We start from the raw sequence: 10,823 nt of genomic DNA on the forward strand, positions 1-10,823 counted from the left end.
GGCTGCTGGGCAGGGGCAGGGCTGGAGCAGGCAGCGGTAAGTCCTTCCCTCGCTGTGCCTGGGGCCAGGGCTTTACTTTACAGAGCCCGGGAGGAGCTTTTGCACTGCGGTCGGTTTCAATCTCTCCCCGTGTTTCGGGGGAGCTGGGAGCGGAAGGAAAGGGGGGGGGGGGGGAGGCGGAGGGCAGAGGTGTTTCCTCCGAGCGCTGGCAGGGCCGGGCGCCGTCCCCCCTTCTGCTGCAGCCGCCAGCGCCCTGGGGAAAGCGGCGCGGCCGAGGCGCCTCCGTGCCCGCCCGTTCCCCGCCGTGGCAGCTCCAGGCTCCGGCTCCTCCGGCCCCAGCGCCGAGCTGCAGCACCGCACCGGCTGCGGCTCCGGGCTCCCCGTCTCTTCCGGGCGGTTCAAGGCCCCGGGGGAGCCGAGTCCCGCCGCGGCCGCCGGTGTCAGGCCGGGCAGCGCTGGCGCCTCCCCCCGCTGGCTCGGGCCGCGAGCGCGTTTTCCGGTGCGGCGGCGGAACCCCGCCGGCTGTAACCACCCCGGTCCCGGCCGCGCCCGGGAAACGACCGGCCCGGAGCGGTACCCGGTGCCCGGGCAGCTCCGCGTCCCGCGTCCCGCTCCCCCCCACCCGCGGCGGCGGCGGCGGCTCCCGCGCGGCGGGCGGGGCCGGGGGCAGCCGAGGCTCCGCTCGGGGGGGCGCCGCCGCCCCACGTGGCCCCGGCTCTCGAGCCGCCCTACCCCGCTGGCGCCGGCGTCGCCGCAGACCCCAACCAATGGGAAGGCGGCGGCGCGGGGCCCGCCAATGGGAGGGCGGCGGCGCGCGCGCTGGCGGCCGGGGGCGGGGCGGGGCGGCGCGTGGGCCCCTCTGCTCGGCTCCCGCGCCGCGGGGTCAGGCGGCGGCGGCGCGCAGGTGCCCGGGGGCCGGGCCGCGATGGAGCGCGGCGGGGCGGCGCGGATCCGCGAGGGCTGGTTCCGGGAGACGTGCCGGCTGTGGCCGGGCCAGGCCATGTCGCTGCAGGTGGAGGAGCTCCTGCACCACCAGCGCTCCCGCTACCAGGAGATACTCGTCTTCCGCAGGTGCGGGGCGGCCCGGGGCGGCGGCGGCGGTGGCGGCGGGGGGAGGCTGGGAGGCGGGGGCGGCGCTCGGCGCCATGCGGCGGGGCCTGGCGGTGCCGGGACCGAGCGGGGGAGCGCGGCCTCCCGGGCCGGCTCCGACCCCGCTTCCCCGCTCTGCCCAGCACCACCTACGGCAACGTCCTGGTCCTGGACGGGGTGATCCAGTGCACGGAGAGGGATGAGTTCTCCTACCAGGAAATGATCGCCAACCTGCCGCTCTGCAGCCACCCCGACCCCCGCAAGGTGAGTCGGCCCCGGCCCGGGCCTGCGAGCCGGCCCCGGCGCCCTCAGAGCGGCCCCCGTCCTCCCAGCCGGCCCCTCCAAGGGGCCGCCGCGGCCAGAGGCCGGCCTGGGCCCTCTGGCTTCAGGGTGCCTCCGCTCGGCGCTTGACGGAGCGGAGCCTCGGCCGCCCGCCGTGGTCCCCCCCCCTTCCTCCTTCCTTCCCTCCCTCCCTCCCCCGGAGCGCGTCTCCGAGCGCCGGGGCGGGACGAGCGCGGAGAGCCGCTGCGCTTCGGGCCGAGCCGGCTGACGGCCGGTCCCCCCCCACCCCCCGTCCTCTCCTCTGGCAGGTGCTGATCATCGGTGGCGGCGACGGGGGGGTGCTGCGAGAGGTGGTGAAACACCCGACCGTGGAGTCGGTGGTGCAGTGCGAAATCGACGAGGTGCGTTGGGCGAAGAAACGTTCCCCCGGCTCCGGTTAGACGCGGGTGGGCTGCCCGGGCACGGCCCAGGTTTCCCTCCGCAGCATCCTCGGGAGCTGCGGCTTCACCTGCTCTCCCCCATCAGCACCAGGCAGCGCGTGTGCCGGCTGCGCTGGCGTGACACTGACAGCGCCGCCTCTTCGCCTCGCCAGGCGGCTACGTGGCAGCTGGGCCGCTCTCTCTCCTGTGATTCCTCTCGCAGAGCCCCTTCCAGGCCCGCCTGGGACCCGGAGGAGGGGAAGGAGCTGCTTCTCCCTCTCCCCCGGCGCACAGCAGCGGAGGAGGAGGATGGTTGCTTTGTGAAGTGGTCCCTGGCGATGGCGGGGCGAGGAGCTGGGGGCAGCACGTATCCGTACCTGCGGCAGATGGGCCGGTCGTCCCCCCCTTGGTCCCTTCATTCTGGTGTTTTACTGTCTTAGGGAGCTTTGCTGTCCCCTCACACGGGCCGTGGCAGGGCTGGGAAGCGCCGCTGCGGGAGGCTGTGTGCTGGCTGCCCTGTGTGCAGGCGCTGCCTGACACCAGCCTGGCTTCCTGGCCCTGCCAGCTGCGAGGAGCGGGTAGCGTTCCATGCCCTTGCTGGGCCTGGGGCAGCAGCTGTCTTAGCTATTTTAGAGCAAAACCTGGGTCTTACAGGGGGGGATTGACAGACCAGCTCCAGAAACCCGCTGCCATGGTGTTTATTTGGGGAGAAAAAGGTCTTTAGTTGAGCTCACCTCTGCAAGCGATGCCTGCAGGGAGGAGTGCAGAGCGCTCGGGTCTGCGATCGTGTTCTCATAGTTCCTCAAGGAGCTTTTGAAGCTCCAACTTCTTGTTGAGTTTGGCAAGGCCAGACCAAGAGTGTCACTGAACCCTGAGGCCGTAAGAGAGGGCTGAGAGCAGCTTGTTGGCTGAAGATGCTGACAGCTCTTGAGCATCTGTGGTGTGGGACTCGTGCTGAAGGCATGGAAGGAAGTGACTCACTGTGCTGTTCTCCCAGCTGCACAGTAGCTGGAGTAGTAGCTCCTTGTAGTGCCCGCTGACCCTCCTGTGCTCTCTGTGTTGCAGGATGTGATCCAGGTATCTAAGAAATACCTCCCAGGGATGGCAGTGGGGTACTCCAGCGCTAAGCTGACCTTGCATGTGGGAGATGGGTTTGAGTTCATGAAACAAAATCAAGAAGCCTTTGATGTGATTATCACGGACTCGTCTGACCCCATGGGTAAGAATTCTGGCCATAAAAGGGTACTGCTTTCCACACTCCTCCTCTCCTGCCTTCCTCCTGGAAGTCATGCCAGCCTGCCTAGGCTCCTTTCAAGTGAAAAGATTGTCACTGACTTGGCCGTTTTGGTAGTGAAAGGAAAAGATGAAGACCAGAAAATTGTACTAGCAAGGCTTCTGTCCTCAAAATTCAACTCCAGCAGCTATTGCTTCTGGCACAGAGGTGATCCCCAAGCCCAGTAATCCCGTGGGGAATCAGCACCACGCTGCTGGACAACTTTGCACATGTCAGTTAACAAAGCAGCGGCTCACGAGCTGTTGGTGTAACTGCCCAGCCTGAAGATGGGTGTAGTGAGAGGGGAAATGGGTAGAGGGACCAGGTACAGCGCCTTGTTTTAGGGACCTAACGAGTGCCTGAGTCGCCTTGGCTATAGTCAATGCAGAGAGAGGCATCTCTGAGAGGCAGTTTGGAGCAGGAGTTTGGTTTAAGAAATGCTGGACAAAGAGGCAGCTGCTAGGATCTTTTGATAAAGGTCCTGGGTTTGTTATTGAGCAAAGCTGAAATCCAGGTGCTTCCACTGTGCTGGGCTTCACCCAGGGTCAAAACCTTTTGCTTGTAGATTATCCAACACTTGTGGTCACTGAACAGCTGTTGAAATGTCTCTTTTCCAGTGCGGTCTGGGCATTTGGAGAACTCTCCAAGGCCTATCACCCGAGTCTCTGAGTCTCTCTCTGGACAGGTGTCTCTATTCACTTCTCTCTCAGGTCCTGCAGAAAGCTTGTTCAAAGAATCCTACTACCAGCTGATGAAGACAGCCCTGCGAGAAGATGGGATTCTCTGCTGCCAAGGTGAGGGTGCTGTGTCTGGGCAGTGGCTGATGCCAGATAATCGTACACAACGTGTGTGGCACAAAGGGGACTCTCTCTCTTCCTGGGGAGGCACGATTTCAGGGACTGAAATCCATCAGCTCCTGGGTACAGGAGGGTTTTTTTCAATCCAGATGCGTCAACTCATTAACTGCTGGACTGAGCTTAGCAGAACTGGTGCAAGGGTCTTGCCTTTGAAACCACACGAGCTGTGCAGAGTAGAGCAGGTTTGGACTTGGAGGCGCTGCCAGCCCAGCACAGGCCTGTGCAGGGAAGAGGGGCAGCTCTCACCTCACATCCCGTCTCCTCTCTCCCTGTAGGGGAGTGCCAGTGGCTGCACCTGGATCTCATTAAGGAGATGCGTCAGTTCTGCAAGTCTCTGTTCCCTGTTGTGGAATACGCCTATTGCACCATCCCCACGTATCCCAGCGGGCAGATCGGCTTCATGCTCTGCAGCAAGAACCCGGTGAGTCTCAGGCATCTGGAGTGGCCTTTTCCATTCACAGGCAGCACCTGCTGAGCCTCAGGCTGCCCCGCTCGCAGCCTGAGCAGTGGCCCTGAGCTGCAGCACAGCTCGCTGGGCACAGAGTGAAGTGCAGGGCTGACCGGTGATGTGACCAGCTGCTCTAGGAAGAGACCTGGGATTCTCTCTTGCACATCAAACTAGGGAGGAAGCCACTGCCAGTCCCCAGGCCCTCTTAAGGCTTATTGATTCTGGCTGTTAAAAAGTGGGCACCAGTTTGTGACTGGTAATCTGCTCATACAGAGGCCTTCAGACCACTTGAGGTCTAGAGTGGACCTTCCCAACATGCTGCATTAGCAAGCCTGGAACACAAGTGTCTAGGGACCAGCAGCACTTCTGCTGTTGTATTTTCTTTGTCTGGGGCACTGGCAGCATGTGCAGAACAGGATTCTGCTCCAAAGAAGTGAGGCTTTCGCTCTTGAGATGCTGAGGCGCCATCTGACAGCTTCCTGCGGCGCCGGGCTCACGTGCAGCCTGACCTCATACGCTGACCTCTCTGAATGAGACTAGTCACACGAGGGATGGAGCGTGAGCCAGCCCTTGGGGCTGCACAGAGCCTTTGAGCTCATACTGGCACAGAAAAGCATCTGTTTTCCCGCGAGCCGCCCTGGTTCCGCGCCATGGAGCGGGATGCCCGTGGCAGAGCCCTCTTGCTCCTTACCCAACCCCCAAGGAACCACCTGGCTTCTCTGTTGCAGAACACAAATTTCCGGGAGCCGGTGCAGCAGCTCTCGCAGCAGCAGGTGGAGGAGAGGAGTCTGAAATACTACAACTCCGACATCCACCGGGCAGCTTTCATCCTGCCGGAGTTCGCACGGAAGGTAAGGCGGGCAGGGCCGCCGCGCCGCCCTCGCGGGTGAGGTACGGCTCCTCTCGCAGCAGGAGTGGGAGAACACAGGGCTGAGGAGTTCCTGCAGCCCTAAAGGCTTCTGTGGGCAAGTCGGAGCAGGACAGCGTTTCGGATGACGTGGCAGGGTATGAGTCAGTCTGGGATGACTGGGGTTGGGGTTGGAGCTGTTCTTTGGGTTCATGTCCTGTGCCTTTGGTGGCAAAACGCTCATCCTTCACCTACCAAACTTAAGCCCACGAGCCTGCAGAACTGGTGTTTCCCATTGACCTGCTGGAGAAGAGCTCAGTGGATAAGGACCTGGGGGTCCTGGTAGATGACAGGGTGGCCATGAGCCAGCAGTGTGCCCTGGGGGCTGAGAGAGACAATGGGATCCTGGGGTGCATCCGGAGGAGTGTAGCCAGCAGGTCAAAGGAGGGGATCCTCCCCCTCTACTCTGCCCTGGTCAGGCCCCACCTGGAGTGTTGTGTCCAGTTCTGGGCATCTTGGTTTAAAAAGGACAGGGATCTCCTGGAGAGAGTCCAAAGAAGGGCCACGAAGATGATGAAGGGCCTGGAGCATCTCCCCTATGAGGATAGGCTGAGAAGTTGGGACTCTTCAGCCTTGAGAAGACTAAGGGGGGACCTAATTAAAGTTTATAATTATCTTATGCAGGGGGAATCAGCCAGCCCCTTTTCAGTGGTCTGTGGGGATAGGACAAGGGGCAATGGCTGCAAGTTGGAGCACAGGGAGTTCCACAGCAACATGGGGAAGAACTTTTCCCCAGTGAGGGTGAGGGAGCCCTGGGACAGGCTGCCCAGGGGGTGTGGAGTCTCCATCTCTGGAGAGATTCAAGACCCATCTGGACGCCTATCTGAGTGATATGTCCTAGGGAGCTGCTTTGGCAGGGGGTTTAGACCCGATGATCTCTTGAGGTCCCTTCCAACCCCTACGATTCTATGAAAGCTCCAGGTGCCTTAGATAAAATGTTGTTGTGGTTTCCAGCACAACCCAGAAGGAAAGAAAGGATGCTCTAGCGTGGCACAGCCTGCCTTCTTAAAGGCCACTCTGTGGTTCTGCATCCTTCCATTGTCTTCTAACTGGGTCGTTGCACCTGCCAGTTCCAGGAAGAACCTCCTCAAAGTGTCCTAGGGATAAGGGCAAATGCCATGGTGGTGTTTGAGCCGTGTTTCCCTTGAGGACTGGTGGAGCTGCAGCAGGTCCATCCTGACACTGTTTTTCTTTGGCCCGTTTTTCTTCCAGGCCCTGAGTGATGTGTGAGACTGAGAAGCTGCTCCCTTCCTTCAAGTTGGACCCTGAGATCGTCAGTGATGCGGTGGGGACCTTCCCAGCAGCCTGCAGATTTGCTCTCCACTGTCTGGGATCGTTTAACCCTTTGCCAGCCAACATTCCCTTTGATGATGTGTTAAAGATGATGGGGCGTAAGCCAGATAAGACTCTAGAAAAGGTCCAGTGACTTATTGCGTGAGGTCAAAACTGTTCTTTCCAGTACTGGAAACGTAAGATATCTTCATCCTTTTCCCTCCTCCCTGTGCCCTCCTCCCACTTCCAACCCCAACAACTGACATGATATATTTATAACTGACACTTATTTCTGCCTGGCGATCTTCTGAAACTTGGGAAGAGCCCAGAAGGGTCACCGACTCCGCCTTAAGCACAGAGAGCGAGGGCTTTGCGCGCAGACTTAGCTTGCTCTCTCCTGCCAGGAGCTCCCTGCTGCTGAGACGTTTCAGCTGGTAACAGGTCTGAGCCTCCACGTCCCACTGCCCTTCTGAGACACCCGCGCTGCTCTGCAGCTCAGCTGGAGAAGCCAGTGCAAACTGGTGCCACTCACAATAGGTCTCCTTCCAACCCTGACGGAGTAGCAGTATTAAACACCAGCCCAGCAAGCTGGCAGCAAAGTCTTGTGGCTATTTTTTTTTGGGGGGAGGGGGGGGTTGTTGGTTTTATATCAGTTGGAAGCAGCAGCGCTGAGGTAGCGACAGGCTGACTCCTGGCCTTACCTCTGCCTCCAGAGTGGTTCCAAAGAATGTTTATCAATACGGTGATAGGCGCTTTATATATATAAATATAAATATATATATATAAAAAAACCAAACCTTGGATCCATTGCCTGCTGTTAAGTACTGGTGCTGGGGAGTCAGTTGCGCTGACAGATCCCTCGTCACAGTCGTGCTGAGATGCTGTGGGCCTGGGGGTTTGCTAGTCCTTGGGAGGCATTGTTACTCCTGGCGTTACTTCCACATCCCCAGATGCACAAGGTGGGTTTTGTTGTCCTCAGTTGTGAGCTGCATCTGTGGTAGAGGCTCCGTACACTGCTGTGCCCTGGGTATCTCCGCGGCACGGCGCTGCGCGGCTGTCACTCCCTCGCAGTCAATTAAACACTCGGCTCTGGTTAAGGTGACATCGGTGTGGGTCAGTGTGCTTCTTTGGAGGGAGTGTGGGGGGTGGAAACGGCGATCCTGAAAGTTTGCTGTGACTGTCTGGGGCTGCTCTGACCTCCTCTCTCCCTTGTCTCTAGGAATGACAAGTTAACCATCAAAAATAAGCTCTGAAGAGTGATTGGGTGGCACATTCAGTGTTGTAACTTGACTGCCTAATGGCTCCAGCTTCTGTTGTCCTCGGTGCTGCAGAAGCTGATAAGTTCTACCCAAGCTGTTCTAGCCCAAAGGCTGCCTCTGGGACAGCTTCCCATCTCCTTGCAAGGGATGGAGTGATGTCATTCCCATCAATCACCGCACCAGCCTTTCCTCTGCTACAATCGCGGTGGCTTTGTGGCACTGAGGGCCTGCACCAGGTGCTGGGCTCCAGCTGAACAGGCTGGGAACAGTCACTAGGTGGCATCTCCAGAAGACACAAAAGCTCCTTCTGAGGGAGGTCTATGGGCTGGATAAACAAAAACTAGAAGGAGCAAAAGGTGGGGTTGAGCTTTACCATCACAGTGACCCTACAAACAGTGGCAGTGGGCCAGCCACTGCGTGCTTGCAGCAAGGGAATCTGGTGGTGTCATATCAAGCCTCCCACTTTGTCCTCTTTTCTGCTGAGGCTTACTGCTTCCTTCCCAGTGTCCCCTCTGCTACCAGCACTGGTGCAGCTGGTAGTCGTCATAGGGCTTTGTAAAGCATTGCTAAGCACAGAGCTGTCTGTCTGGCCTTTGTATTCTTGTGTTGAGAAGATGACTCCCATTTGGTCTCTCACTTGGTTGGGTATCTGTCTGCTTTCTCCCAGAGCTACTGAGTAGTTAGGGCTGCTGAGGCATTTTCCTTGCTCAGCTCTTGTATTTTTACTCTGAAGAGCTGACAGAGGCTGGTTCTACGGACCTGAGCTCTACTCAGCCCTGACAGAAAACTTCCTCTCCCCCAGAATGGGAATCAGGACCAGGACTATAGTCCAGGAAGGCCTTGGAGCAGCTGCCAACTGCTAACAAGTTCAAGCCTTCCACCCACCCTTAGTGAGTACAACAATGCCCAGGAGGGAAAGAGCTTCCTCAAACCTGCTACTAACCTCCATGCAGCTAATTATTCCTTCTGTCTCTCTGAGCTCTCTCCAAGTCTGTAAGTTCAGCAAGTGGCCAGCGATGAGAGCAGGAAGAGGTGGCTGTTTGCCATCCAAACTAACACACTCTGTCCTCAGTCATTCTGAGTCACTCCAAGTCACTCTTCTTTCCAGGCAGTTCCACATACTTGGTGCCTGTGGCAGGTGAAGCTGGAGGTGGGTGAGGTGCCTGAATCGAGCGCTCTGGGTACTTCAAGGCTGTTAGAAGCCAGCCCTGTGCCTGGAGCTGCCACAAGGTCTGCATGCTGTTGATGCTGCATGTTGGGCAGGGCAGTCACCTCTCAGGGAGCTGTACCTCAGATGGCTTCTCCCACTGAGGCATGCCTGAACTGGGATGCTGGGCACTGAGGAGACTGGCAATCTGGGTGATGCCCACCTAATGGGCTTTGTGGTGCAATCTGTGGTGTCTCCAGGAGGGCAACTAGAAGACCTGAGTAAGGTTTTTTTGAGTTTTACCTGGCTTTTGCCCATGGCTAGTTGAGCAAGGCTGTTCATAAGTAAAGATCCACAAAAAGATGTTCGTCTAGACAAGCTGCAGTCGTGTTCCAGCATCTTACAAAGCCAGGAGCCTCTGAACAGGGACAGGCTTTGTCCCAAGGAACATCCAGCATCGTATCAGCTGGAGCAGGTGGAGCCAGGAGGGGGAATGCAGCCTGATGGGCTTTGGCTCAGCAATTGCTTCAGCCTCTTGGCGCCTTTTGAAGCGTGTCAGGCTCCCTGCTCCGTGCTTTACTCACTGAGCTAACTCAATTTTTAGAAGTTCAGAAAAGAGCTTAAAAAAATTAAGAGAAATCTCTTGCCTGTATCTCTTGAGCCCTTTCAGCCAGTTAATTGGCTTGAGTGCCGTATTCATCCAGAGTTGATGTTACCAGGGCCTGGCTGAATTATTGATGGGGCTTGGCTGGAGCAAGAGACTGCTGAAGTAAGAATGACAATTCATCTTCCATCAGTGAGCAGCAGCCTCTGAAGCAAACAGGCAAAAAAGTGGTACCAGGGCCACTGAGTTCAGAGAGAGGAAAGTTCCATTGAGTTCAGAGAGAGGAAAGTTCCATTGAGAAAATGGCAGGAGAAGAGGGAGAGGCTGAGGGAGCTGGGGCTCTAGAGCCTGGAGGAGAGGAGACTGAGGGGTGACCTTATTAATGTTTATAGATATGTAAAGGGTGAGAGTCAGGAGGCTGGAGCCAGGCTCTGCTCAGGGATGGCAGCGGGTGCAGCTGGAGCAGAGGAGGTTCCATGGGAATGTCAGGAGGAACTTTTTCCCTGTGAGGGTGACAGAGCCCTGGGCCAGGCTGCCCAGAGAGGTTGGGGAGTCTCCTCCTCTGGAGACATTCAAACCCACCTGGCTGTGTTCCTGTGGGATTTAGTCTGGGTGATCCTGCTCTGGCAGGGGCTGGACTAGATGAGTTTTTGAGGTCCCTTCTAACCTCTGACATTCCCTGAACAGCAGGGACAAAGCTGTGAAACAGCAGCTCAGGTTTAGCAAAATAATCTGACAAAAGCAAGGTGAGAAATTTCCCCAAGTGAAATACTGAGAAGGTGAAGTGAGACTCCTTCCTGGCTGGGCATGGGGCACAGGTAAGTGCTTTTACAGTATGCAGATGTGGGGAATTAGAGCCAGAGAGTCTCAATTATAGCACAGTGATGTGTGAAGCAGATAAAGGTGGTGGGGGGGATCATTACAAACGTTAGGGATCACAGCAGCAGGCTGTTCAAGGACGCCAGCTCTGTGGCTAATGGGGTCTGACATGGGGAGGAGGAGGGGGCTGCTTTCCCTTCATACCAAGCAGCTCCTGCAGTAGCCCATGGCCACACAGCCCCAGGAAAGGGTTTGCTTAACAAAGCTGATTCTGTCTGTCAGGAATGAGGGCGAGATGATGTACGTGGTGACCCTGCATGTGCTTCAACCCCCTTCATCTGTGGGAGGGGAGCAACCAGAACCCCCCCCCACGAATTCCTGTTTAAAGCTCTCTGAGCCAAGCGGTCCCTTCTGCAGCAGTCTCATGTGTTAATGTCCCTGCTGAGC

At 57.9% G+C, this 10,823-nt stretch overlaps 1 protein-coding gene across 1 annotated transcript; it reads left to right on the forward strand.

The window, feature by feature from the left end:
- Positions 1 to 845: 845 nt before the first annotated feature.
- Positions 846 to 7,337, forward strand: SRM (spermidine synthase). Its single transcript, XM_084274568.1, has 8 exons — positions 846 to 1,071; positions 1,233 to 1,353; positions 1,680 to 1,772; positions 2,856 to 3,009; positions 3,774 to 3,857; positions 4,196 to 4,341; positions 5,097 to 5,219; positions 6,488 to 7,337. The coding sequence occupies exons 1-8, from the start codon at positions 926 to 928 to the stop codon at positions 6,503 to 6,505; spliced, it is 885 nt and encodes a 294-aa protein (XP_084130694.1). The 5' UTR covers positions 846 to 925; the 3' UTR covers positions 6,506 to 7,337.
- Positions 7,338 to 10,823: the final 3,486 nt, after the last annotated feature.

This window comes from Gallinula chloropus (genome assembly GCF_964237585.1).
Source record: "Gallinula chloropus genome assembly, chromosome: 23".
NCBI lineage: Eukaryota > Metazoa > Chordata > Aves > Gruiformes > Rallidae > Gallinula > Gallinula chloropus.